A 26,625-nucleotide genomic window follows, 5' to 3' on the forward strand; every position below is an offset into this window, starting at 1 on the left:
TGAAGTGAATTGCCCCCTGGTATTGTCTTTCCCCCGTTACGAGCTCGAGCGCTCACAGCAAAGAGAAGGAAGGCCTACAGGCGAGTTGTGGCTGCTTTGAGTGCGGTTACTTACGCTATGAGCGACAGCCACCGGCCCCATTTGCGGTCGGCGCGCTTGCTTGAGCGAGTTGGGACCCCCGCGGTGTCACACTCATACATCAAAGAGCCCCCGCGTTCCAGGGTTTTTGGGGAGGTGGACTCGGAGAAACGCACACAAATGCACAAAAACCGCCAGCAGGCGGAGAAAGGTGAAAATGGAGCGATGTTTCTCATCGCGACGACGCGAACGGGGCTGGCTGGCGGAGAGAAGCCATCGTCAACACGCTCCTCATGAGACAGAAATCGCTCCGGCGCAGAGCTGCAAGAGTTGCAAAGCCCGAGATAAAAAGGTCTCACCAAAAAATAATATACCCTAAAAGATCTCGCAGCCGACCTATATCTTTTCAAGGCCTCCGAAACCACATCGCTCTATCACTCGTCGACTTCATACAACATCCAGTCAAACCCCACCTTCCACAGCCTCTATTATCACATACCCCGCTAGCAACCCATCACCACCGGAACGTCGAATGGGGTTTCAAAAGGCCACAAAAAATAGTCCTCCCAAACAGTGTGCGCCACACCACGTTCAACTTCAACCCGTTGAGTCGCACTTCCGCATCCATCGAGGATGGCCCCCATCCGGCGCCATCTCGCGCTCTTCCTGGCCTCACTCTCTCTCGCGCTGCAGCTCGTCCGCGGCCTCGACGACCGCGTGGTGCTCGTGCACCTGCACCCGCCGCTCGACGCGCGCAATCTCGCGCTCTCGCCCGGTCTCGGGGCCTCCGAGAGACGAGAGCTCGTGTGCCAGAGCTTCTCCAGCGCAGTAAACGACGCTCAGCGCAGCGTCGCGAGCTTCATCGAGGCTCAGAATGACGCTGAAGACGGATACTTAGTGGTCTCCCGTCTCTGGCTGCAGAACACGCTCATAGTCCGGTACAGCGATAACAATACAGAGTTAAAGACGTTCTTCTCTGTCGAGGCAGGGCTGCGGAGTTTCCCGGGGGTGATTCAAGTGGAGGAAGACACGCAAGTGCTGAGGCTCATTGGAGCGCAGCATGAAGAAGATTTTGGAGAGGAGAGAGGGGCAGCTGGAGAGCCCCAGAGCAATGTGAAGCTGCTCCACGCCCCTCAGCTTTGGGCTCAAGGAGCTAAAGGGAGGGGCGTGGTGGTTGCCAGCATTGACTCGGGCGTGAGGTACACCCACGAAGCTCTGAGAGATACGTTCAGAGGTAGAGTGGCTGTGAGGATGGTACATGTTCTTATGGCTAACGTGTTTGTGTGGTTGTTGCTACCCAGGGACGAAGCAGGACGGGACAGTGGACTTTGACTACTCCTTTTGGTTCACGCCTGGGACGGACATGTCCAAGGAGACGCCAGATACCGCGGACGAAGTCGGTCATGGGACCCATACGATGGGGACTGCTGTGGGCGGGAAGGGAGTTGGTGTAGCGCCCGAGGCGACGTGGATCACTGCACGGGCGTTCGATATCTGGGGAGCGGCAAACAAGAGCGACTTCCTGTTGGCAGCCCAGTGGGTGTTGTGCCCCACCAAGATGGACGGCACGGGTGCAGACTGTTCGCTTGGTGCGGATGTGGTGACGAACTCGTTTGGAGTGGACCGCTCGACACCTGTATACCCGCAGTGGACGTGGCTGAGCAAAGTGATTGATACGTGGCGCGCGGCTGGCGTCTACCCAGTGTTTGCAAGTGGGAATACCAACGGATTCTTGTGTGGAAGTGTGTACTACCCCGGCAGTCATGAAGATACGATTGCCGTGGGTGCGCTGATCGGGGGAAGTTCGCTCTGGGGTGCGAGTGGGAAGGGACCGAGTCTGGAGGATGACTTTAGCGAAAGTGTGACGACCGCAAGCAGCAAGTATGTAATCAAGCCTGACTTCGTTGCTCCTGGAGTCGGAATTCGGTCGGCTATGAGCGTCAAGGACAGTGCATACACGCGGCTCACCGGAACCTCCATGGCGACGCCACACGTGGCTGGCGCTGTCGCGTTGCTGCTCAGTTTGTATAATTCCTCGGAAGAAATCTCTGTGGCAAAACCACCAGCGTACGAGAAGGTCCTGCAAAGTCTCACCGAGACGACGACGCGCAAGTTACACAAGCCTTTCCTCGTTCCTAGTGAATGTGGTAATACCACATACCAGGAGTACCCGAACAACATCTATGGCTGGGGCTTGGCAAACGTTTGTTCGGCAGCAAAACATCTCGGGTTTTCATGCGCTGACTCCACTGCTTTGGCTGGGCAGCCCTTCCCTGAAGCAGGACAGCCCATTGCGCTCACCAAGTTTGTTGCGATGGAGTGATACATGAACTGCGCCAGATACAAGGACAGGCGTATCGTTTGGCCGAGCTGCGAAGAGATTTCTGCTGCTCGAGTTGCGCCGTTCCCTCATACATCCTTGTTGGCTCGAGAAAAGCTGATCATTATTGTCCCTGCCAACTCCAAAGTACGCATTGTTCGAATTAAATAAGGAGCAGGAAAGCCGCACAAGTACCACAACAAGTAATACATCGTAAGAGAAACGAGTAATTCAAGCGAGTTATTCAAGAAGATATGTAACAGTTCACGCTGAGTGATTCTCATCCAGGATCAGTAGGCGACAGCACGCATGTCCTCGACACTCGGTAGGTCGTACATGATTTTCCCTGCATCCATGCTAATGGCAATACCCTCGGAGCCGTACTGACGCATGTTGTGTTCATACTGCGCGATAGCATCCACCCCGACACCCATCTCACGGAAATACTTCACCAGCATTTGAGCGTCGTGGAGAGCCGTGTTGCAGCCAATGCCTGCCGGTGCCATGGTGTGCACTGCATCTCCGATCAGCGTGACCGTGGACGGCTGCCAGTGGCGAATTTCCGGGGACATGGTCGATATGCGCAGGAAAGAGCTCCATTCTGGTGACTGGTGCTCGAAGATCGCACGGATCTCTGGACACCAGTTGCGCGTCATGTCATTCGACAAGTTGGCGACTTCAGTTGGCTTCATGGAGAAGAGATCCTGGACTGTGGTTTCTTCGTTCCGGTGGAAGTGTTGTGCGCGAGCGATGAGGACCCAGCAAATGTAGTTCTGGATATCCGGCACGTCTGTGTTCGAGATAGCCGCAAACTCTTTCAGGTCAGCCTGCACATTGCAGCGAGGTTCCATGACGAGGCTCATCGGGGGCTCCTTGCTGATGACCATGGTGGTTTTGTCGGTCTCGAAGAAGTTCTCGATCTCGGGCGTCAGCTTCGTTTTGCCGTAGATGGCACCGCTATCAGTGTCCAGGAGCGTGGCAGCTCGCGGTACGTACTGTCGGCGCACACGCGAAGTCGTTCCGTCGGCTCCAACAAGCACGCTGCCTTCTACGGTCATGCCATTCTCGAAGGTGACCTCCACACGTCCATTGGGCTGCACATGGAAGCTCTTGAAGGCCATCCCGTACCGGATTTCGTGTTCATTCAGGTCCGTGAGCATCAGAGATCGCAGCATGGCGCGGTCGGCGCTGAAGACGTTCTTGGTGATGCCGGATTTGTGCGAGAACTGCGCGTTAGGTGGAGCAGGGGCACCACTTTCAGCTTCGAGATACTTGAAGCCGGGCTGGAAATGACCTGTGGCTCGAAGGAACACCTCAAAGTTCTCGGGCGAGAGGTTGGTCTTCAGTGCTTGGTACCCGTCGCTGTTGATCCGCAAGCGGTAGCCCTGAGTGCGATAATTGGGAGACGGATCGCGCTCGAACACCGTGAAAGGGATGCCATGTTTCTTGAGACCTTGAGCCAGGCAGAGCCCTCCGATTCCACCGCCGATGATCAACACGTGAGTGCGGTAGTCCGTACGGCAAGATGGCGTGTACTGCGGGTTGCCACTGCTCGAGGATCCGAGCGAAAAGCTGTTATTGCCACGAGATCGTCCGCTCTTGCTGAGGCTGCTGCGGTCGCGCGGATGCGGAGCCGTCTCTGGCTCGACGTATCCAAAGCGCGACTTGATCCAGCGGATCATCTTGCGGCGCTTGGACTCGTCGTATTCATCCGCGTCTCGTGTCTCACGCTGGTCGTAGTGAGTCGCTCGGGTCTGGTGATGATGGCGGTTGCGTCCCATGGTTGTTGGTCGGTGAATCCACTGTCACGGTCTCGATCTCTTGCTTGGGTGTTGTGCTCAAGGAATTTTGAGGAATGAGGGCCCTGCAAACTCGTGTGGATTGCCCGTACGGCAACCTGTATCGATGGTAGCTGCACTCGATAAACGGTTCCGATGCATGCGGTGCGGCGGCAGCGCCACGCAGCGCTGAGAGCGGTACGCCAGCGAGTGCAATGCTGCGGGAATATGGAAATGGGGGCTCCGGCAAGTGAACTGCCGCGATACCTGCCATTCCTGAGCGCGACTAAGCCGTGGAAAGCGCGAGATAAAGCCAGCTTTGGTCCTGCAATTTCATCGCTACGGGTCTCCAAAGAGCCCTTGCAACGCTTTCCATGTCGGAATGTCAAACGCTAAGCGCCACTTCGTGCATTTGGTAATCCGCGGAAAGCGCTATGAATGGTCAGGTTGTTGAAGTGGTTGCACAAGTCACATATAAGTGCGCAGTGGACGGAGACCAACGAAGCGAATAGTTTTTGCGATGAAGCCGCAGAGTAGCTCATACCAAACTGCTGCTAATGATCGGCTACCGTTATGGAGGAGGAGTGCTCAGCAACGGAAATTTGACCTACGGCGGACTCGATTTTCAAAGTGCGCGGTCTGCCCAGCTCTTAGCTGCTCAAGCTGAAGTAGGTAGTTCGCCAGTCCTCTGATAGCAGCGACCAAGAGCAGTGGATTTAGTGAGTGAAGCACTTTACGGCCCTACCCGCTTGTATGGATTCACTTGAAAGGGGATTCTTGCTGCCAAAGTACAGTGTCGCTTGCAGCTAATGATTTCGATGTGCTAACAGCTCGAGCCGCGCCCATGGCCGTTGCGACCTGCCAAGACGATCGATATCGAACTGGCGAAAGAGTACTTGCCCGGGACAGCGTGATACAGCCACGAGTTAGCGATACGACGGAGCCGACGGGTTCATACCGGTGAACAATACAAGGATGGGCGTGATAATAGGAAGCTTCGTCTAGGAAATTTGAGAATCGTTAGAAGTCGACACCGAAATGAGCCACCAGAACATAATGTGCCCTGAGCTAAAGCTTCTGTGGCTCCACTATAAACGGGAGCTGATGCAGTGTCTTCATAGAGGAAAGTGTTTGCGCGCAAAAACAAAAAAACGGTAAGACTGCCTCAAGTAAGCGGGCATTCCGTGTAAAGAGCGCATCAAGTACTGTAGATCTTGCAGCACCAAAGTACCGGTACTTTAATCTAGGCCTCGAACGTTCAGGCACGATTTTCTTCTGTTACCTGGAGGCTCCAGCCCGTAGCTTTGTTAGATTGCTGTATGGTTTGTTCACTCCTGCATAGAGCAGCAACGATTGTTGCGTACATTTACGATGTAGTACACGTAGAAAAGTTTGCATCTTCTACTGTATGTGGTGGACGTGTTGTTCTCGCTGGGGGGCTTATATGCTACACTCGGTTGCGCTCTCGACTAGGGTAGATTGATCTTGTACGTCTTCTTAAAGTTGACCGGGTGGGCCTCGAGCGCGTGGTCGATGTTGTTGAAGCGGTGACCATATCGGCAGAACCACTTGACCGTCTTGCGCAGGCCGTCACGCCACGAGACCTTCTCCGTCCAGCCCAGCCGACGGATCTTGGCCGCGTCGATGGTGTACCGGTGATCGTTGAAGGGCCGGTCTTGCACGTGTGTGATCATCTTGGCCTTCTCAGCTCCGACAAGCTGCGGCTTCATCGCCTCCAGCAGATCCATCGCCACCTCCTTGTTGGAGAGTTCGTTCTCGCCGCCGATGTTGTAGACCTCCCCCACTTTTCCCTCGTGTAGAATGAGATCGAAGGCCGCCACGACGTCGGAGATGTACAGGTAGTTGCGTGTGTGCATGCCGTCGCCGTGGATCGTCACTGGTCGGTCGCGCAGGATCTGGTTGATAAACTTGGGGATGAGCTTCTCGGGGTACTGGTGCGGTCCGTACACGTTGTTGCTCCTCGTGATGATGGTCGGGAGACCGAACGAACGGTGGAAGCTCTTGACCAGAAACTCCGCACCAGCCTTCGTGGCCGCGTACGGGTTGGTCGGCTCGAGCACGTGGTCCTCAGTCATCGGCGCCGAGTCGGGTCTCCCCTCCCCGTACACCTCGTCTGTGCTCACATGAATGAACCTCTTGACCCCATGCAGCCTCGCAGCCTCCAGCAGCACGTGGGTGCCCAGGATGTTGGTCTTGCTGAACTCGATCGAGTTGCCAAACGAGTTGTCCACGTGCGACTGCGCCGCGAAGTGCATGATGGTGTCGATGCGCTCCGTCTTGAGGATGTAGCCCACCAAGTCTGCGCTCGTGACGCTGCCGTGGATAAACTTGTAGTTCTTCGGTAAAATAGCCAAGAACTCGTCGCTCACAAATTCATCCCCGGGCTCGCAGAAGCTGCCGCGCAGGCGCTCGCAGACCTCGTCGTCCACCTCCTCCTCGCGGCCCACCTCGTCCTCCTCCGTGCTGTCGCCGCGCGCCTGCAGCTCGCACTCGCTGCCGCACGAAAAGATGGCCGAGTGCACGTTGCGAACGCACGAGCAGTAGTCCAGCGAGTCCAGGTTCACGATGTAGTACTGCGGGTAGCGCGTGACCAGGTGGATGACCACGTGCGAGCCGATGAAGCCGGCGCCGCCCGTCACGAGGATGCGCTTGGCGAACTGCGCGTCGGCGCCTGATGGGGCGGAGGAATCGGCCATGGCTTGCGCGCGTCGCGGTCGATCCGGTAGTGACGACGGCGGAGGGAAGCGTGTCTATTCGAATTTGGGTGTCATCGGGCAGCGGTGTGTTGAACACCTTGTTCATTTTTGACCAAAGCCGGACGAAATTTGTGAAATATGTCAAGTATCCGACGCGTAAAGTATACATTGAACTAGAATTTTCTATGATGTTTCCACTGATTAACCCCTCACTAAGGTGTACACCAATTGGTGCAGTCATTTACATCCGTGTTCATGTTCACGTTTTTTGCCAAGCTGAAGTTGCGGGGACCACGTTGCATTCACGGCAACTGCACCCGAGCTTGCTGACGTTGCATGGAGCGCGGGTGTTGACCAAGCAGAAAGGTGACGACTGCGGCTTGACTGAAGTTGTGCTTGGCAGCAACCTCGCTCTGTTCGCAATGAGATATACATATATGGTGATCGTCGTGGTCCTCGTCGACAGCTTGGTCGCCGCGGCATTTCTCGAGGTATTATGCTCGAGTGGGGAAGCACTCGCAACAACAGTGGCTGCAGGTGCGTTGTTTGCTTCGTGCGGCACCATCCGAACTGGATGCGGTGCAGCGGTGCTCCAGCGAGTTCAAACGGCAAAGTTGAGGCTTCACCTTAGAACTTGTTGTCAACGCAGAATCCGATACCGAAGGCACCAAGTGACTGTATTTCTCTTTATTATATGGTTCGCTTCGAGGTTGCGAAGATCCCCTCGGTGATGAATCCAACGCTACTTCTACCAAAACTTTATTGCTACCTTTCCTGCTCCCTTAGAAGAGCTTGCTCACGGTATCGCGCACGCTGGCATCGTCGGCCTCGTTGGCGAGGGTCACAGTCAGCTGCAGAGCACAACACACAACACGAGCACAAGTTAGTATCTTTACCTCAATAGCCCCGATGCCTGACGCAGCAATGAACGTACCAGAGGGTCCGCCTTCATCTCGCGCTCGATAGCGAAGCGCGCGTTGGCGTTGCGTGCCCAGGCACGACGAGCCACGCCGTTGTTGACGTCCCAGCCGAGCATGCACGCAGCCTTCTCGCGGGCGTCCTCCGAGCCGTCCAGCACCATTCCGAAGCCGCCGTTCATCACCTCGCCCCAGCCAACGCCTCCGCCGTTGTGCAGCGCGATCCACGTAGCGCCACGAGCAGCGTCGCCCAGCGCGTTGTGCACCGCCATATCGGCGCAGAAGGCAGAGCCGTCCGTCACGTTGGAGGTCTCACGGAACGGGCTGTCGGTGCCGCTCACGTCGTGGTGGTCGCGACTGAGCACCACGGGCGCCGAGATCTCGCCGCTAGCGACAGCAGCGTTGAAGGCCATGGCGATCGTGCCACGACCCACGCGGTCGGCGTACAGGATACGAGCCTCCGAGCCCACGACGAGCTTGTTGTCCTCGGCCGCTTCGATCCAGCGCAGGTTGTCACGCAGCTGAGCCGCCACGCGCTCGGGCACCTCGGGCTCGGCCAGAAGGTCACGCAGCACACGCGCAGCAATCTCGTCCGTCTTCTTGAGATCCTCGTGCTTGCCCGACGTGCAGACCCAGCGGAAGGGGCCGAAGCCGAGCGAGAAGATGTCGCCCATGATGTCCTGCACGTAGCTCGGGTACTTGAACGCCGTCGTGGAAACCGCAGCCTCCTCGGGCTTCACACCGGGACGCAGCACATCAGCACCGGCACGCTGGGCCTCAAGCAGGAACGAGTTGCCGTAGTCCCAGAAGCGCATGCCCTTGGCGGTCAAGCGGTTGACAGCGACGGCGTGGCGACGGAGAGACTCCTGCACCAGCTCCTGGAAGCGCGCGGGGTCCTCGGCCATGACACGCTGGGACTCCTCGAAGGTGAGCTGCACGGGGTAGTAGCCGCCGTTGTACGGGTTGTGCAGCGACGTCTGGTCCGAGCCCAGCTCCACCAGCAGCTCGCCCGTAGCCTCGGCCTCGTCAGCGAGACGCTCCCAGAGCGTGACCACGTTGCCGTGGTAAGCCAGACTCACCACCTCACCCTTGGCCTTGGCCTCACGGATGCGAGCCACGCACGCGTCCAGGTCGCTCACGACCTCGTCCACCCAGCCCTGCTCGTGGCGCTTCTTCACCGCGGACTCGTCGATCTCAGCCGTGACGGAGATGACGCCCGAGATGACGCCGGCCTTGGGCTGAGCGCCGCTCATGCCACCCAGACCCGAGGACACGTACACGGTTCCGCGCGTGTTCTCGCGCTGCAGGTACTTGCGGCAGGCGTTCAGGACGGTGATGGTCGTGCCGTGCACAATGCCCTGCGGACCAATGTAGCAGTAGCTGCCGGCCGTCATCTGGCCGTACTGCGTGTTGCCCATGGCGTAGGCCTTGTCGTACTGCGCGCGCGTCGAGTAGTTGGGGATCATGAGGCCGTTGGTGACGACCATGCGCGGGGCCGCCGGACGGCTCGGGAAGAGACCCGCGGGGTGGCCCGAGTACATGACGAGCGTCTGCTGCTCCGTGAGCTCCGACAGGTAGCGCATGGTCAGCAGGTACTGCGCCCAGTTCTGGAAGACGCTGCCGTTGCCGCCGTAGGTGACGAGGTGGTTGGGGAACTGCGCGACCCTGCGGTCGAGGTTGTTCATGATCATGAGCATGATGCTGGCCGCCTGCTTGCACTTGGCCGGGTACCGCTCGATCGGGTACGCCTTCATCTCGTACTGCACGGGGCGGAAGCGGTGCATGTAGATGTGGCCCTCGTCCTTGAGCTCCTGCGCGAACTCGGGCGCCAGCGTGGCGTGGAACTTCTCGGGGAAGTACCGCAGCGCGTTCTGCACCGCCAGCACCAGGTCGTCCTTGGACAGGCCGTCGATGTTGCGGTGCGGCGCCTTGGGCACCGTCGGGTCCGGGTGGTTGCCCGGGTGCGCCGGCAGCTCGGCCGGGATGCCGACGCGCAGGATGCTCAGGTCCACGGACGGAGTCGAGGCCATTGTGAGGAGATGTGGAGGCGGTCGCTTGCGAAGCGCGCGGTGGGTTGAGGAATGAGCAGCGGCGGCATTGGCGGCATTTGACGGACGGGTGCGATGCACGTCAAGAGGCGTAGCCGATCTCAAGGACAAGTTGACGTTTGACGACTGTGTATTCTGATACTTGGCTACGGTGGTATGACACACTTGTATTCTCTACGTACTTGGATCGATATATGTTTATTAGAGTATGTTTATAGTGTTGTCCTGTTAGTACCTATATCTGAAGCCATTTTAGTTTCAGAGGTCAATTCTGCGTCTAATCAATAGTGGAAAACAGTACATCGCTCGATAGAGTTGACAGAAATTACGCCTTCATATACTGACATAACGATATTTAGCACATGTAGTGCTATGTTAAAAGTCAAGGGCAATGATTACTCTGCAAAGCATTGAATGTTGGTGTCTGCTACAACAAAAAACATGGTTAGTTGGTGACGCGCGCCTCGTGTCCAGGTAGGGGGGGGGGATGGGCAAAAGCGACTTAATCAAGGTCTTATGCGCCTCTATCGGGCCTTTAACGTTGGGCGGCCAATCAGCGCCCGCCTTTACCCCACGAATCAAACTAAATAATGCAGTTTCTTATTACTTAATACTAAAAAAACTGATAGTGCGGGTCATGCTAATTGCGTATCCATACTAACTGTAAATAGCGAAACCAGGATAGTACAGTAGCAAGGTCAAATGACCAAGCTATTTTATTTACTCACCTACTCACCCCTCTACGCGAGCCCTAGGCAAAATACAGTATGACGAACACACCAAGACAAAGCAAAATACAGCAGAGCACAACACAGCAAGCCGAAACGACGTGGAGCATTGGAAAGAGAGAATGTTCGGCTATCAACACAAGCCACTGGATAATTCGTCGAGTGTACAGAACACACCGCCGAATGGTGATATCATCACTTACGCTGCAACAAGGATACTAGATTTCAGCTCATGCAAGTAACTCAATAACCTTTTCCAATATAAAAAACAACACAGCAAGCCCTGGTCCTGACCTAGACAGTATATTTAAGCCAAGACTGATCTGGTCCGTTACAAGTATGCTAATCAGCTGGCTGGAAACGTTACAATTTTTCCTAAGTATTATATTTTGTTATAAATTGCTTTTTCTGAAACATGCCAGAACACATTGAGCTGCGACGCGTTTCCACACGACCCACATTACCTATTCAGCTTTAGCGAGTACGGTACCCACGCTAGCTGCATGTTTACTGAACGCATGGGTGGTTCGGCACGTGATGCCTTCCGAGCTACTCTTGATGTTCTCTGAGTCTCGAAGTAAAGCTGCGAACTCTGTATACATTCAACCCACAAATACGAAAAAAAAGTGTACTGAGTATCGTGACAATCGGTTGGTGGAGGAGTAGAGATTTTTGCTGGTGCGGCGGTTGGTGGGCACGAGTTAGATTTGGTTGGTGTTGTACCTGGAGGCGAGCTACCATCTGCTGCCCCGCTACTCGGTGCAACCTCCTCCAGCTCTCACAACTCAACTTGCAGTCTCAAGCATGCGGCGCGGCCGACAGCGCGTCCGAGGCAATGGCCGCCAGCCAACGCGCTTCGTTTATCAAGCCTACTCGGTGGCTTTCAAGGTGGAAGTCCTTCGCCACCTCGACGAGTCTCAAAGCATGACGGCCACCCTCGACCGCTACTTTAGTGGTATAAGCGGCGCGAAGAAAGTCATCAGTAAGGCGAAGCCCGTCTACAAGTGGCGTCGGCAGCTCGACTCGCTTGAAGAACGTGCCCGGAGCGGGCGTTTAGCAACTCAATTCCGTGCCCGACCACCCGGCATAGGACTCACACTGCCAGCCGACGTCGAGGAGCGGATCGTCAAGTGGGTGAACGACTTTAGGTGCGAGGGATTCCCAATCTCGCCCATGATGCTCAAGCTGCAGGCGTGCGAGTTTGCCAAGAAGCTGATATCCTACCCGAGCACTTTTCGGCATCCTGGCAGTCGCGGCGCAGTTTTACCTGGCGTCATCGGCTATCATTTCGCGTAAAGACACGCCACGGACAGGAAACTCCACGCGATGCTGAACTGCGGGCTCAAGAATTCGCTAAAAAGGTCCGACACCGCGCGTACATTGAAGGGGTGACCAGAATTTACAACGCTGACCAAACTGGCATCTTCCTCGACATGCTACTCTTGCTTCAATAAACGCAATAACCTTTTGGGTGAAAAGCAGTAAAAAGGACAAGGAGCGTATCACATCGGGGATTCTGACGGGAACAAGTACCGTAAACCACGGGTAGTGCATCACCCCGTAAAAACACCAAAAAAGGACTCTTAAAGATTTAATCATAGGGGTGACACCCCCACTCTGTGCCACATAAAGTATGTTATTGAAAAAAAAAACGGAAAAGCAAATTTATTCATCGCATACAAGTGGCGCATTGCTAGCCGACACATCGGGAACCCGGAAGCGGGCACTGCGGTCTCGGGGGCCGGTTGGAATCAAGCCGGCCTTGATGAAGCCGTTGGTAATCACCGTGGCAGGTACCGCGTCCCAGGCTTCGGCCACAAGGCGTGACATCAGGGCTCGCTTCTCGCGCGCAGTCGCCAGAAACGGGTGCTCGAGATGATACTGCAGGTAAGCATTCCTTAAAAACGTAGCACAGAGTAAGTAAATGACAGCATCAGTATAATTAAGAATAAGAGTACGTACATAATGTGGTTCTTGAAAGCCTTCATCACAGAGACGTCCATGGGCTGACATATGCCAGTCACTCGACCTGCGTGCAGCATTCTTGTTGCAAGGCGTACCGGACCGACGCCATCTTGTGGGTTGTTAAGCTGTCCAGAATCAGTAGTTTGCATCCGTCGACTGACGGCTTCCAAACCCATAGTGAAACCAAGTCAAATTAGTAAATGTCAATACACGTAGCATACCAAAACACGTACCCTTTCGATCCAGTCCAGCATGACCGTGGCGTCGCAGTACGCGTTCGTCTGCACGGTATGCTCGGCGGACGCCGCTCCAAAAGCAGGGTTGAACACCTCTTGGGATACGGGTCCGCCGGGCACACCTGCAAAAACAATAAACAGAGGCAGCTTCTCGCCCGTGGCCGACGCAGCAAGGAACACGGACACTCGGAAGCCGTTTATCGCGCTTCCTACATGTACGTTCAAAATGTTAGTAAAGCGTCATAACGTACTGAAAATGACATCCTTACCTTGCACGACGTCGACCGTTTGAGCGCCCACGAAGTCAACCGTGGTGCGTCCATTCATGTCAATATAGACAGCCGTTTGGTCCCATCTACCTCTACGGTACGCAGGATAGAGTGCGAAAACACATTCGCAACTTCCTGTAAACATACATAAGTAGTCAAATAGTTAGAAAACAGTAATCACCTTCAATTGAACAAAACCGTAGCTTACCTCCATATCCGACCGTTTCTTACGGCCCTTGTGAGTAATCCGCCGCACCGTCAGCCGATTGCGCTTGAGGAAACGACGGATGAACATCAAACTAGCCGCCCGGGACCGTGACGCGAAGAGGGCGGGGGCGAACTTCGAGTGCATAAGCAGTAGGCAGTTGGTAGACACACAAAGATATCTATTTTTGCGCACGTTGACAATCCACTCGAGTAGCCTACATACGTTTAACGACATCAGAATGCAATTAGAAAAATTCAAAAGGCATACATGTTTTGAGAACCATACCTCTGCTCGAGCTCAGGCTGCTGGACGTATACGTGAGCACGTGCATTGGGGCCGGCAAAGCACTGACTGGGGCTCGATTCAGCGATACGACTGGCGTCCTTCTTCCAGCGATGAAGCGTCGACCGGTTGACCCCAACAGCAGACGCAACTGCCACTACAGTCGCACTTGTCGCCTAAAGCACCTTGAGTGCCTACAGATACAGCAAATATTAGCTTATCAGTAGGTGCAGAACCTTAAAGTAAATACATACTTGTAGCTTTTTCTTGTTGGTGTTCTTTGGGCTGCTGGGCATGTTGCGCGCGAAAAGTAAAATAGCGGATGTCATTTTGCGCGAGCAGAGGAGGGGTTGTTGGTTCAGGGAGCGAGTTGACTTTTCACGTGTAAAAACTATGAAGAAAATTAATAGACAAGGACTTTTTACCCCTGTTGCAATGAACCCGTGGTTTACGGTACACGCCATTCGTGATGCTGAAGTCTAAACCTTCAAAGGTCCCCGACGTTCGAGCCGAAAATGAGCGGGTGCGCCACGGGTTTGGACGACATGTTTGGAAGGAAGTTGAAGCGCTTCAGCAACAACATGACGTTCAAGTCTATGGCAACTAATCGGCTTGGTGGACTGGCAGCATGACGATGGAGTTCTTGCGCTACCATTTTGGTGATCGCGATCTTTCCAGCCCCCGCATTATGCTGCTTCTAGACGACTTTAGCGGCCACTGGGTCGATGGTGTCGATGAGTATGCTAGATCGCTCAACATCCTCCTGGAGAAGGTGCCTCCTGGTCTGACCTGGTTAAGCCAACCGGCTGATGATGTATGGATAAAGCCGATGAAAGATCGATTGAGGGGCTACTAGGTACACTATCTGCGCGAGCAACTTCAGGAGTTTGCTGTACACGCGGGCTCGGAGACGTTCAAGATGAAAGCCCCCCAACGCTGCACGATAATGGAGTGGGTGGTTCGCGCGTGGGAGGGCTTACCACGGACGACAATTGCCGCTGGCTTTCGCAGATGCGCGCACACCAATGCGGCCGGAGATCCTGCAGGCGAAGAGCTTGACGAAGACCCGGAGCTTCAGCCCCTCATCAACAACGTAGTAGAGCAGCCAGAAGCGCTAGATGCATTTCGCGTTATTGACTGGGAGGACATCATTGACAGCGCTGTCGTTTAACAAGGCTCCAATACATATGTTCACTCTTGGATTTTTTTTCTTGTAAGTAATGCTCATGTCAAAGGCGAACGACGAGTACCGTTGTTTTTCCTCACCACCTTTGACATGAGGATTACGGTATGTGTCCAAAAGCATTGCAATAATCCTAACGTGTTTTGGATTGCGCTCCAGAATCATCCTTACTATGTACAATATTATTTCACGAAACTCACAGTGCAGAACCAACGCTGTGCTCTGGGGCGATGACAACCTAATAAGACGAGAGCAAGCAAAAGAGCTGGTAAATGATTATCAACGACCGCTATTTCGATCCCTACTTTCTGACGGAACTTCGTTTTCCGGCTTAACCGAGTGGCGTCTTCAATAACTACTTGAGTTTACTAACGTTTTTGCATGCTTTAAGTAGCTCAAAATAACATGCGCGAAAGTTACTACTAGTAGCAATTCGAATACGGTAATGATGAATCTGTAGTAGTGCGGCCTGTCGCGTGGCTAACAGACGGCGGTAGCAGCGCACTCGAGTCGTCATCGACTTGACGAACGAGTGACGAAGAGGAGTCGGGGCGCGAAGTGTGGCAGCGGCAGTTGGATGGTGGCGGAGGCGAGTCAGTGGGCTGGAGGCACCGGCTGCGGGCGGTATCCTACAACTTCAAGGCCAGATGTCGGCCATGCAAAAGATCGCAGGAGGGCGGACACGGTGAAGAGCGATGGACAAGTAGTATGCAGATAGGAGAGGCGGCGACGGAGCGAGTGGCGTGCGGCTGAGAGACAGTGAGAGCAGATAGGTTAGGAAGGGCCCTATCGTAGGTAGAGGATAGGAGGCTTCGTAGGTGGGGGCAACGAGCGTGCGGCTGACCGCTCGGCCCTCAGTTGAGATTGTTCCCGGTCGGCGAGTAGTTAAGACTAAATACAGCAAGAGAGTGGCGCCGTACACGGGTTCCAGTAAAGCTAAAGGTGAGGCAGAGATTAGGATGATTGGTGCACAATGAGGGCGTAACACAGTAGGGTGGTGGGGACTGTGGCTAGAGACCACAGAGGTCGTGGCAGGAACTGCGAAGCCTGTCATGATCGTAAGGGCAAGGGAGTTCGCTCGCCGCGCTCGGGCTTGAGCTCCTGAGCTCGAAGTAGATAGAGAAATACGGATTACCTGCGGGACACAGCCCAAAGACCCTATCCGGGGGTGCCGGTCGCCGATAATGTGTCCTCCCCACCGTTCCTATCCGAAGGACGTCTGGTCCGACGGCCAGTAGCTGTCTGGTACTGTTGGCGTGTCTGCCTCGCACTTCTATCTCTCTCGCTACGTCCACCGGGCTACCTAGGTGGACGCACTACACTCTCTGGCTGCTGAATCAGCCGACGTCCAATGGAATGAGCGTGGTGGTTGGGAACTAGCTACTGTTGAATGTATACAGAGCTCGCGGCTTTACTCCGAGACTCGGAGATCATCAGGTTGCTCAGAAGGTATCTCTTCGTGCTGTATCGCCTTGTGCCGAACCACCCATGCGTTCGGTAAATATGCAGCTAGCGTGGGTACCGTACTCGCTAAAGCTGAATAGGTAATGTGGGTCGTGTGGAAACGCGTCGCAGCTCAATGTGTTCTGGCATGTTTCAGAAAAAGCAATTTATAACAAAATATAATACTTAGGAAAAATTGTAACGTTTCCAGCCAGCTGATTAGCATACTTGTAACGGACCAGATCAGTCTTGGCTTAAATATACTGTCTAGGTCAGGACCAGGGCTTGCTGTGTTGTTTTTTATATTGGAAAAGGTTATTGAGTTACTTGCATGAGCTGAAATCTAGTATCCTTGTTGCAGCGTAAGTGATGATATCACCATTCGGCGGTGTGTTCTGTACACTCGACGAATTATCCAGTGGCTTGTGTTGATAGCCGAACATTCTCTCTTTCCAATGCTCCACGTCGTTTCGGCTTGCTGTGTTGTGCTCTGCTGTATTTTGCTTTGTCTTGGTGTGTTCGTCATACTGTATTTTGCCTAGGGCTCGCGTAGAGGGGTGAGTAGGTGAGTAAATAAAATAGCTTGGTCATTTGACCTTGCTACTGTACTATCCTGGTTTCGCTATTTACAGTTAGTATGGATACGCAATTAGCATGACCCGCACTATCAGTTTTTTTAGTATTAAGTAATAAGAAACTGCATTATTTAGTTTGATTCGTGGGGTAAAGGCGGGCGCTGATTGGCCGCCCAACGTTAAAGGCCCGATAGAGGCGCATAAGACCTTGATTAAGTCGCTTTTGCCCATCCCCCCCCCTACCTGGACACGAGGCGCGCGTCACCAACTAACCATGTTTTTTGTTGTAGCAGACACCAACATTCAATGCTTTGCAGAGTAATCATTGCCCTTGACTTTTAACATAGCACTACATGTGCTAAATATCGTTATGTCAGTATATGAAGGCGTAATTTCTGTCAACTCTATCGAGCGATGTACTGTTTTCCACTATTGATTAGACGCAGAATTGACCTCTGAAACTAAAATGGCTTCAGATATAGGTACTAACAGGACAACACTATAAACATACTCTAATAAACATATATCGATCCAAGTACGTAGAGAATACAAGTGTGTCATACCACCGTAGCCAAGTATCAGAATACACAGTCGTCAAACGTCAACTTGTCCTTGAGATCGGCTACGCCTCTTGACGTGCATCGCACCCGTCCGTCAAATGCCGCCAATGCCGCCGCTGCTCATTCCTCAACCCACCGCGCGCTTCGCAAGCGACCGCCTCCACATCTCCTCACAATGGCCTCGACTCCGTCCGTGGACCTGAGCATCCTGCGCGTCGGCATCCCGGCCGAGCTGCCGGCGCACCCGGGCAACCACCCGGACCCGACGGTGCCCAAGGCGCCGCACCGCAACATCGACGGCCTGTCCAAGGACGACCTGGTGCTGGCGGTGCAGAACGCGCTGCGGTACTTCCCCGAGAAGTTCCACGCCACGCTGGCGCCCGAGTTCGCGCAGGAGCTCAAGGACGAGGGCCACATCTACATGCACCGCTTCCGCCCCGTGCAGTACGAGATGAAGGCGTACCCGATCGAGCGGTACCCGGCCAAGTGCAAGCAGGCGGCCAGCATCATGCTCATGATCATGAACAACCTCGACCGCAGGGTCGCGCAGTTCCCCAACCACCTCGTCACCTACGGCGGCAACGGCAGCGTCTTCCAGAACTGGGCGCAGTACCTGCTGACCATGCGCTACCTGTCGGAGCTCACGGAGCAGCAGACGCTCGTCATGTACTCGGGCCACCCCGCGGGTCTCTTCCCGAGCCGTCCGGCGGCCCCGCGCATGGTCGTCACCAACGGCCTCATGATCCCCAACTACTCGACGCGCGCGCAGTACGACAAGGCCTACGCCATGGGCAACACGCAGTACGGCCAGATGACGGCCGGCAGCTACTGCTACATTGGTCCGCAGGGCATTGTGCACGGCACGACCATCACCGTCCTGAACGCCTGCCGCAAGTACCTGCAGCGCGAGAACACGCGCGGAACCGTGTACGTGTCCTCGGGTCTGGGTGGCATGAGCGGCGCTCAGCCCAAGGCCGGCGTCATCTCGGGCGTCATCTCCGTCACGGCTGAGATCGACGAGTCCGCGGTGAAGAAGCGCCACGAGCAGGGCTGGGTGGACGAGGTCGTGAGCGACCTGGACGCGTGCGTGGCTCGCATCCGTGAGGCCAAGGCCAAGGGTGAGGTGGTGAGTCTGGCTTACCACGGCAACGTGGTCACGCTCTGGGAGCGTCTCGCTGACGAGGCCGAGGCTACGGGCGAGCTGCTGGTGGAGCTGGGCTCGGACCAGACGTCGCTGCACAACCCGTACAACGGCGGCTACTACCCCGTGCAGCTCACCTTCGAGGAGTCCCAGCGTGTCATGGCCGAGGACCCCGCGCGCTTCCAGGAGCTGGTGCAGGAGTCTCTCCGTCGCCACGCCGTCGCTGTCAACCGCTTGACCGCCAAGGGCATGCGCTTCTGGGACTACGGCAACTCGTTCCTGCTTGAGGCCCAGCGTGCCGGTGCTGATGTGCTGCGTCCCGGTGTGAAGCCCGAGGAGGCTGCGGTTTCCACGACGGCGTTCAAGTACCCGAGCTACGTGCAGGACATCATGGGCGACATCTTCTCGCTCGGCTTCGGCCCCTTCCGCTGGGTCTGCACGTCGGGCAAGCACGAGGATCTCAAGAAGACGGACGAGATTGCTGCGCGTGTGCTGCGTGACCTTCTGGCCGAGCCCGAGGTGCCCGAGCGCGTGGCGGCTCAGCTGCGTGACAACCTGCGCTGGATCGAAGCGGCCGAGGACAACAAGCTCGTCGTGGGCTCGGAGGCTCGTATCCTGTACGCCGACCGCGTGGGTCGTGGCACGATCGCCATGGCCTTCAACGCTGCTGTCGCTAGCGGCGAGATCTCGGCGCCCGTGGTGCTCAGTCGCGACCACCACGACGTGAGCGGCACCGACAGCCCGTTCCGTGAGACCTCCAACGTGACGGACGGCTCTGCCTTCTGCGCCGATATGGCGGTGCACAACGCGCTGGGCGACGCTGCTCGTGGCGCTACGTGGATCGCGCTGCACAACGGCGGAGGCGTTGGCTGGGGCGAGGTGATGAACGGCGGCTTCGGAATGGTGCTGGACGGCTCGGAGGACGCCCGCGAGAAGGCTGCGTGCATGCTCGGCTGGGACGTCAACAACGGCGTGGCTCGTCGTGCCTGGGCACGCAACGCCAACGCGCGCTTCGCTATCGAGCGCGAGATGAAGGCGGACCCTCTGGTACGTTCATTGCTGCGTCAGGCATCGGGGCTATTGAGGTGAAGATACTAACTTGTGCTCGTGTTGTGCTTTGTGCTCCACAGCTGACTGTGACCCTCGCCAACGAGGCCGACGATGCCAGCGTGCGCGATGCCGTGAGCAAGCTCTTCTAAGGGAGCAGGCAAGGTAGAAATAAAGTTTTGGTAGAAGTAGCGTGGAATTCGGGAGTGGCTTTCGGGCAGAAGACCTCATCTTCTTGACCAGCACGAACCGATCGATATACTAAAGAGAAATATACTCACTGTGCCCTCCCCACACTGTTTCTTGACTTGAACACATTGATCATCAAGGCTTCAGCGAAGTGATGAGGACGAGGGCACAGATTTAGCCCCGCGAAATGATTATCGTCCGCAGCAGGGTTTGGTAGTAGTCTCCAGAATAGTAGCGTTAGTAGGCATACTACTACTACTATTACTACTACTATAGCTCTGGGATTGGAGCCATTAGTAGTACTATTTATATAGTAGCCAAACGAAACATGGATAGTAGTACTATTTTCACTACTAATGTACCCATTCCTCAACCGACGGCAGATCGCACGAGTGGCCACGCACCAGTCAGGATCCCTCATTAGGCTTCCAACTTCACGCAAACGTGCCATGAAATGCGCGAAGAGTGATTGCCACCAAAGTGCCATATCGGAGACTTTTCCGTGCTGTGTATGCGGCCGACAGGTGCATCATTTGTGCAACAACGTGCTGTGTGACAAAATGCAAGCTAACGTTATCTCAAAGGTAACACTGCTGTTCGTGGTTGCCTTTGTAGCTTCAATTGTACTAAGCAGCTCGCCATACTAATTTTGCGGCCGCACTCGTGTTACCAGGGACTTTAATGCGGAGATGCCTACTCCCAGGAGCCTACACTCAACTGTACATCTGAGAATCGTCCTTACTCCCAAGTATTCTCCTAACTTCTAAGTAAGAGTAACATGCTTCAACTTTCGAGTACATTATTTCTTTTGGAGTTAGTTTGCTGTATAAACTAGAAGCTAGATACATCAACGTAAGGTGCTGGCTGTTGCACTGTCACAAGCGAAGTGAATAGCATATTACAAGCAGTCTGGGGTGGTGTTTGTATAGTCTTTGGCTTGACGACGCTTAACTTTCCTATTAACCTCTTCTCGTTAGTACATGTATGCCGATGATCTCCTCCTCATGTATACTTGCGCTGTGCCTACCTCCTCTTTTTTCTAGGTTGCCATACTGGGCATGGCATCTTTTCAAAGAAACCAGAAGGCATTTGCGAGGTTACTCAGAAGTCATCACTTTACTCTAAATCAAGTACCTCACTCTATCGCTTGTGACCGAGCAATGCGCCGACCGCAATACTCAGGCAAGGTAGAGTGCAATAACGAAGATCGTGTGAAATAGAAGACGCAATATAAAGGTTTGGAGGGTTGAGCAGCTTTGAGGAAGCATTTACGTGTGCTGTTGGTTCGCGGAGGATCGCGAAAACTTACTCGTGCTTGAACGCTGCTCGTCGCCAAGCGCGTCTAAACCGGGTCTTTCGTGAGGGATCCTCTTAGGATGACAACGGCCAGTGCGCACCTACAGTTGTAGTTCATACTTCGCATATGGAGGCCAGTAAGCACCATTGCGGTCGGAATTCGGAATGATGGTCAAATAGTCATAATTAGTAGTCATATTAGTAGTCATATTAGTACCACCGATGCCTCACTACTAATAGATATATCATTCTACTATTGCCAGAATTTGGAAAGTAGTAGTATGACTACTAGCCAATATTCCCACTACTACCAAACCCTCGTCCGCAGTAATGCACGAGCAGCTTGTTGCCAGAAATAGCGCGCCCGGAACAGTATTATCATGTAGCCATGCGCACAATCAACCCATGTCGCAGCTGCGCCAATCAAAAGTGTCCGACCACCAAAACCGCATTTCAGCCAATCCCGTGGCGCCATCTTCTTCAGCTTTCGCCATGGGATCGTTACAGGCTGCATTGATCACTCCCAATTCGGCCACGGCGCAGACCTGAGCTGTCCTATTATCCCAATCTTGTCCACTCTTACTATTCCTCGACGCCATGACGGAGACCACAGACCCGCTGCCGCCTTCGCCTACCGCGACCGACGCCACTCCGGACCAGGTGCCGGCCAGCGCTGAGCCCGCCAAGCCGCCCACGGGCGACCAGAGGGCCAAGCTCGTCATCCTGTCGGTGAACGACGTGTACGACATGACCCCGAACGAGCACGGCCACGGCGGCATGGCAGAGTTCGCCACGCTGCTGGAGCGACAGAAGGCGGCTCTGCCCGAGGACGTCACGCTGCTCGTGACGCTGAACGGAGACTTCCTCTCGGGCTCGGAGATGGGCGAGCACTTCAAAGGGTGAGCTGAAAGGGAACACTGGCTGGTGGTGCACAACGTTGTTGAGTGTACTAAATTGTATTTTGTGAATGTTTGCGCTTGACAGTGCACATATGATCGAGCTTATGAACCACTTGGGTATTGAATACGTGGTGCTGGGCAACCACGAGTTTGATTTTGGCGCGGACGAGCTCAAGGCACGCATGCGCGACTCGACGGCCAAGTGGTTTGGGTCCAATGTGCTAAACGCTGCAACGGGTGCGCTCTTTGATGGCGTGGTGGATACGGAGCTGATCACGCTGAAGGACGGATTGAAGCTGGGCGTTTTTGGCGTGTGCACGGAGGAGACGCCGACGCTGTCGTTCCCTGGATCCACGGTCAAGTTCGACGACGTGTTCTCAACTTCGCGAAGATGCGTGGATGAGCTTAGAGCGCAAGGAGCGGACTTTATCGTGGCTCTCACGCATTTATCGATTTCACAGGACAAAAAGCTCGCGCGGAGCGTCCCTGGCATCGACGTGATGCTCGGCGGCCACGACCACGAACCGTTCACGATGTACGAGGGCAAGACGTTCATTCACAAGTCCGGACAGAACGCCTTCTGGCTGGCGAAGCTTGAGTTTGAATTGTATCGGTCAGCAGATCACCCTGAACGCGGACTTTCAGTCTTGCCGCAGTGGAGTATGATCGCGAACGCGCGCATGCCGCCGCAGCCGGCGTGTCAGCAGATCATCTACAAATACATGCGCGAAATGGAGAGTGCGAATGACCCCGAGCAGAATGAGCGCGTCCTCGCTACGCTGGCGACCACCTTATCCACTCGGACTGCTCTTCTACGAGCAGGGGAGAGCAACGCAGGCAATTTGGTGGCCGACGCACTGCGCAGCGAGTTGGCTGCTGACATCGGCTTCATCAACGGCGGATTCATTCGAGGAGATAAGGAGTACCTGGCCAAGTCGAACGTGACTGTGGGCATCCTCAAGCACGAGATGCCGTTCCCGCGGCCTGCTGTGCTGGTCCGGATTAAGGGTAGCGACCTGCGCGACGCATTCATCCAGCATCTGTACAAGTACCCGCAGCAGAGCGGCTCACACCCGCACGTGTCTGGGCTAAAGCTGACCATCGACATGCAGTCCAACCCGCCTGCAGTCACCAAAATGCTGAACGACAATGGCGAGCCGGTGGACTTGGACGCGGAGCTCCTTGTGGCCACGTCCAAGTTCGTTGCTGGCGGAGGTGACGGCTGCTCATCGTGGCTCAAGGGCGAGGTCCTGCGCGAGGCCGCCAAGATCCCCGAGGTCGTGGCCGATTTCATGATGAAGAAGCGGCTACTGGCGTATCCCGAGCACGAAGGGCGGATTACGATCCTCGAGTGAGTGCAGCCTCCGATTTTGTCCACCAATTCACGAGAAGGAGGACAGCGGGGGACATCAACGTGTCCCCCGAGAACCGACCTTCCGATATTATGACGATCAAATAAACTAGTTAGTTCGCTTGTATGTAAGACTGCTCCATTTTGTCCCAACTTGAACGCTTTGCTGGCGGTGCCCAAAATGGACATGATGAGCCCGTGCGGCACCAGCGCGGGTGTCCCTCGCCTATCCAGGAAGGAATAACCGAGCCTCCTGACGACTGGTAGGCTGTCCCCCGCTCACAAGCACTATCCAGCCAGCTAACTGACCTCGATGGCCACCTCGCTGCGCTATTTAGTATACAACACCATACTCGCAACCAGCCGCGAGCTCGCTGCTGATCAAGCAGCAACCGACGGCGTTTTGCTTGCAGAGAGATGCCCGTGAAAAATTCCACATACCCACGCCGGAGTCGCTCGCCACTAACGAGCATGGCTGGCACCACTCGCCGCCACGTCGACCGAAGGCCTTCGACTCGGTGGCCCACAGCTTGGGTATCCACAATCTGGCGCGGGTTCCACTTCAACGTGCGCCCCGCCCCATCTTGACGGCGATCACCGTTGTCGCAAGGCACTCACTCACTTACTCACTCAAGTCAGGCATGTCGGCCAGCGGCGAGTTGCTCCCCGCCACGGCGACTTTGCATGAACTGTACACGTCCATGCAAGCACCACGATGAAAAGTGTTCGTCGCCGCCGCCGGCTGCCGCGATCTTAGAGGCACTTGGCCCCCGCAGCGTCTGGCTTGGCGGGCTGTCATCATCGCCAACAACGAAGGTGTCACGTGAGCAGTACCATTTTCCCGGTACACCTGAATTTCGAAGCGTCGTCTGCGATTATCTAACCTAATACAGTAAAATGACACTACATAAATCATTATCCAGCACGTTTGTACTAAACAGAACACTGAATCACGTTACTTGCACGTCACCGTAATCGGCGCCACTTCCGCCCTTTCTCCCTCCTGGAGACATTCGGACCGAGTTGGCCAGCATTTGGCAAAGGATTCATTATCGTTCCCCCCGCTCTTTCCCCGCTGGCGCACGCTTCCTGCCGGCTTGGACCAAGACTTGGCTTGGCGGCGGGCTACAGTAAATCGTAACCGATTGGATTGATCGATCACCTTCTTGCCTTCCTGCCTGCGGGAGGTCGTCGCCTTGTGGTCAGCGCGTCCGTGTCATTGATTGAGGTGCGTCGTCGCCGGCTGCTGGAGCGGAAAGCCACCAAGCCACTCACGCCCCGCTTCCGCCCGCGCGTCTGTTCGGTCGTGTGGCTTTTGTCCGTTGTCTCTCGCCAAGCGCTTGCGCCAGTTCAAGCAACGCGCTAATAGCACAAGCCTAAACGCGCCGGCAGCATGCGCTCCTGGGTCGTCTTCGCCGCGCTGGCGGCCAGCGTCGCGCTCTCAGCGTGGACAGCGCCAGGTAATTAACCCCCCTAAGTGCCCCTCCCTCCTGTTGGCTATGACAGTGCTAACCATTTATTTTTTTTATGTATTGATTTAGTGGACGCCGCGGCCTGCGCTGAGATCTGCTACACGACCGAGCTGACGGGCTTCGGGCCGGGGGGCACAGCTGGATGCAGCTGCACCGGGTCGGGGGCCACGCGCACGGGCTCCGGCAGCTGCAGTTGCGGCCAGTGCTACTCGGAGACTAATGGCGTCGTCATCGGCTACGCCATCAACAGCGACGGCACCTGCACGTACGGCACAGACTGCGGCGACTGCACGTACTCGTCGGACTCGTCCAGCACCTCATCCTCGACGTCGTCCAAGTCGGGGTCGTCGGCGACGAGCACCAGCAGCTCCACCAAGTCGACCACGTCGTCCAAGTCGACGACGGGCTCGACCAGCTCCACGACTACCACGACAGGTAAAGAAGCATAGTGGCTTGATGGAGATGTGGGGGTATCGTTCGTTCTGACGTGCTGTGTGCTTGATTTTGTTGTGCTGCTATTGTATTTTATCGTGGTTTGTGTTTTTATTATTTTGTTTGCTTCGTTTGGCGTCTGGCGTCGTTGCTTCTCCTCTCATCTCGATTTATGGTAATGCCCCTGTTGTTGCTATGACGCTGGCTGGATGAATTAACGCTTACAGATGCGCCCGCCACTACGTCTCCTGCTGCTACTTCAGGTACTGCGTCGAATTCAACCTCTGGTACTTCTTCCTCCACCACAGACACAAACAACGGCACTTCGAGCACTTCTACAACAACGACGACGACCAGCAGCTCGAGCTCCAGCGACAACGCTGGCGATGCCGGCAGCGGAACGACCGACACATGTGAGTGACTGTTAACGAGTTGGTATCTAGCGACGGTTTTTATTGACGTTTCGGGTGGATGCATGTGAGCAGCAAGCAGCAACGGCCTGAAGACATGGCAGATCGCGCTAATTATTTGCTGTGGCGTGCTGGTCTTCACGGTGGCTGTCGTGTCAGTGCTGTCGTGCTACTGCAAGGCGCGGAACCGCTTGTACGAGAACGAGGACGACCAGGCGGACGCTAGCTACTACCAGCAGCAGTACCCCCGCCCGCGCCCGGATGTCATGGGCGCTGGCGCTATTCCAACCCCGACTCTATTTTCGCAGGCGCCGACAAGTACCCGCGGCCACGCGCGCTCCGGGAGCTCGGGTAGCTTCACGAACGAGTTCAAGCCCATGTACGCGAACCCGGCCAACAGCGATAGCGCGGATAGGTTAGGAATCGGCCTCGCTCCCGTGCACATGCGCAACAGCTCGGGCGACCTGGCCGGCATGGCCGGAGGCAGCTACCCGAACGAGCGCATCCTGTCCGGCAGCTACACGACGGACCGCCGACCAAGCTCAAGCAACAGGTCAATAGGTCGTCGACCGAGTCTGGAGCAGGGATACAGCACGGCGCGCGATCGAGATTCGCTGGCTGTCGAGTTGTAGGCGTGGTCAAGTTTATCAAGCTCGCACAGTCGGCAGCAGGGCGTGAAACACAACCAAAACACAGGAGCAGCACAGGACCGCGGGGTATGGAAGGCGCCGGCAGCAGCAGCGATTCAAATGGTGAAGGCGTCGACGGCAGCGTCGACCAGAGCCCGACTCGCTGGCAAGCGCGCCCCCTCCCCGCGCAGCAGCTCCACCAATAGTAGATTTATTCCAGGCCCAAGCACTGAATGAGGCGCAGGCTTCCCCCTGAGCAGGCAGGCAGCGTCTCGGCCCTTGGCAGCCGAGTGAAGCAGGAGAGAGAGAGAGAGAGTTAATTAGTAGTAGTATTACGTAATGACGTTGACACCATCGGTCCGTTGCAAGAATGCAGTGAGTGGTCTGGTGTCCATGCAGTCGCTTTTAACTCGTGGGGATCATTTTGCCATCTAGCGGTAGAAGAGCTCTTC

The 26,625-nt window shown here is 55.4% G+C and overlaps 8 protein-coding genes across 8 annotated transcripts; 5 read left to right on the top strand and 3 right to left on the bottom strand.

Moving 5' to 3' along the window:
- Positions 1-1,968: 1,968 nt before the first annotated feature.
- On the bottom strand, positions 1,969-6,314 carry PHYSODRAFT_289122 (hypothetical protein). The gene has a single exon (XM_009539908.1). It carries the CDS (start codon positions 4,177-4,179, stop codon positions 2,689-2,691), a length of 1,491 nt encoding a protein of 496 aa, XP_009538203.1. The 5' UTR covers positions 4,180-6,314; the 3' UTR covers positions 1,969-2,688.
- A 1,361-nt stretch (positions 6,315-7,675) lies between these two features.
- Positions 7,676-9,840, bottom strand: PHYSODRAFT_531408 (hypothetical protein; the record flags this gene model as incomplete). Its single annotated transcript, XM_009539909.1, has 3 exons — positions 7,676-7,744; positions 7,828-9,003; positions 9,142-9,840. The coding sequence occupies 3 exons, from the start codon at positions 9,838-9,840 to the stop codon at positions 7,676-7,678; spliced, it is 1,944 nt and encodes a 647-aa protein (XP_009538204.1).
- A 1,550-nt stretch (positions 9,841-11,390) lies between these two features.
- Positions 11,391-11,882, top strand: PHYSODRAFT_341577 (hypothetical protein; the record flags this gene model as incomplete). The annotated part of the gene is made up of 1 exon (XM_009539910.1): positions 11,391-11,882. The coding sequence occupies one exon, from the start codon at positions 11,391-11,393 to the stop codon at positions 11,880-11,882; it is 492 nt and encodes a 163-aa protein (XP_009538205.1).
- Positions 11,883-12,305: 423 nt separating this feature from the next.
- On the bottom strand, positions 12,306-12,610 carry PHYSODRAFT_431607 (hypothetical protein; the record flags this gene model as incomplete). Its single annotated transcript, XM_009539911.1, has 2 exons — positions 12,306-12,483; positions 12,549-12,610. Coding segments are annotated over 2 exons (240 nt in total), but the record flags the coding sequence as incomplete, so codon positions are not given.
- Positions 12,611-14,061: 1,451 nt separating this feature from the next.
- PHYSODRAFT_341579 (hypothetical protein) lies at positions 14,062-14,717 on the top strand (the record flags this gene model as incomplete). Its single annotated transcript, XM_009539912.1, has 3 exons — positions 14,062-14,138; positions 14,174-14,360; positions 14,430-14,717. The coding sequence occupies 3 exons, from the start codon at positions 14,062-14,064 to the stop codon at positions 14,715-14,717; spliced, it is 552 nt and encodes a 183-aa protein (XP_009538207.1).
- A 2,765-nt stretch (positions 14,718-17,482) lies between these two features.
- On the top strand, positions 17,483-19,647 carry PHYSODRAFT_532444 (hypothetical protein; the record flags this gene model as incomplete). Its single annotated transcript, XM_009539913.1, has 3 exons — positions 17,483-18,181; positions 18,320-19,495; positions 19,579-19,647. The coding sequence occupies 3 exons, from the start codon at positions 17,483-17,485 to the stop codon at positions 19,645-19,647; spliced, it is 1,944 nt and encodes a 647-aa protein (XP_009538208.1).
- Positions 19,648-21,577: 1,930 nt separating this feature from the next.
- Positions 21,578-23,234, top strand: PHYSODRAFT_531827 (hypothetical protein; the record flags this gene model as incomplete). The annotated part of the gene is made up of 2 exons (XM_009539914.1): positions 21,578-21,879; positions 21,965-23,234. 2 exons carry the CDS (start codon positions 21,578-21,580, stop codon positions 23,232-23,234), a joined length of 1,572 nt encoding a protein of 523 aa, XP_009538209.1.
- A 1,058-nt stretch (positions 23,235-24,292) lies between these two features.
- Positions 24,293-26,580, top strand: PHYSODRAFT_566070 (hypothetical protein). Its single transcript, XM_009539915.1, has 5 exons — positions 24,293-24,690; positions 24,772-25,009; positions 25,070-25,137; positions 25,362-25,547; positions 25,620-26,580. Exons 1-5 carry the CDS (start codon positions 24,624-24,626, stop codon positions 26,174-26,176), a joined length of 1,116 nt encoding a protein of 371 aa, XP_009538210.1. The 5' UTR covers positions 24,293-24,623; the 3' UTR covers positions 26,177-26,580.
- Positions 26,581-26,625: the final 45 nt, after the last annotated feature.

The sequence above is a fragment of the Phytophthora sojae genome, assembly GCF_000149755.1.
Source record: "Phytophthora sojae unplaced genomic scaffold PHYSOscaffold_14, whole genome shotgun sequence".
Classification (NCBI taxonomy): domain Eukaryota; phylum Oomycota; class Peronosporomycetes; order Peronosporales; family Peronosporaceae; genus Phytophthora; species Phytophthora sojae.

What these genes read in the sequence shown, in the direction of transcription:
- PHYSODRAFT_289122 (XM_009539908.1), bottom strand. Translation starts at nt 4,179, where the DNA reads ATGGGACGCAACCGCCATCATCACCAGACCCGAGCGACTCACTACGAC.
- PHYSODRAFT_566070 (XM_009539915.1), top strand. Translation starts at nt 24,624, where the DNA reads ATGCGCTCCTGGGTCGTCTTCGCCGCGCTGGCGGCCAGCGTCGCGCTC. An exon ending in CTCAGCGTGGACAGCGCCAG is followed by an intron (nt 24,691 to 24,771) that starts GTAATTAACCCC and finishes GTATTGATTTAG; the next exon opens with TGGACGCCGCGGCCTGCGCT. An exon ending in CAGCGGAACGACCGACACAT is followed by an intron (nt 25,548 to 25,619) that starts GTGAGTGACTGT and finishes GCATGTGAGCAG; the next exon opens with CAAGCAGCAACGGCCTGAAG.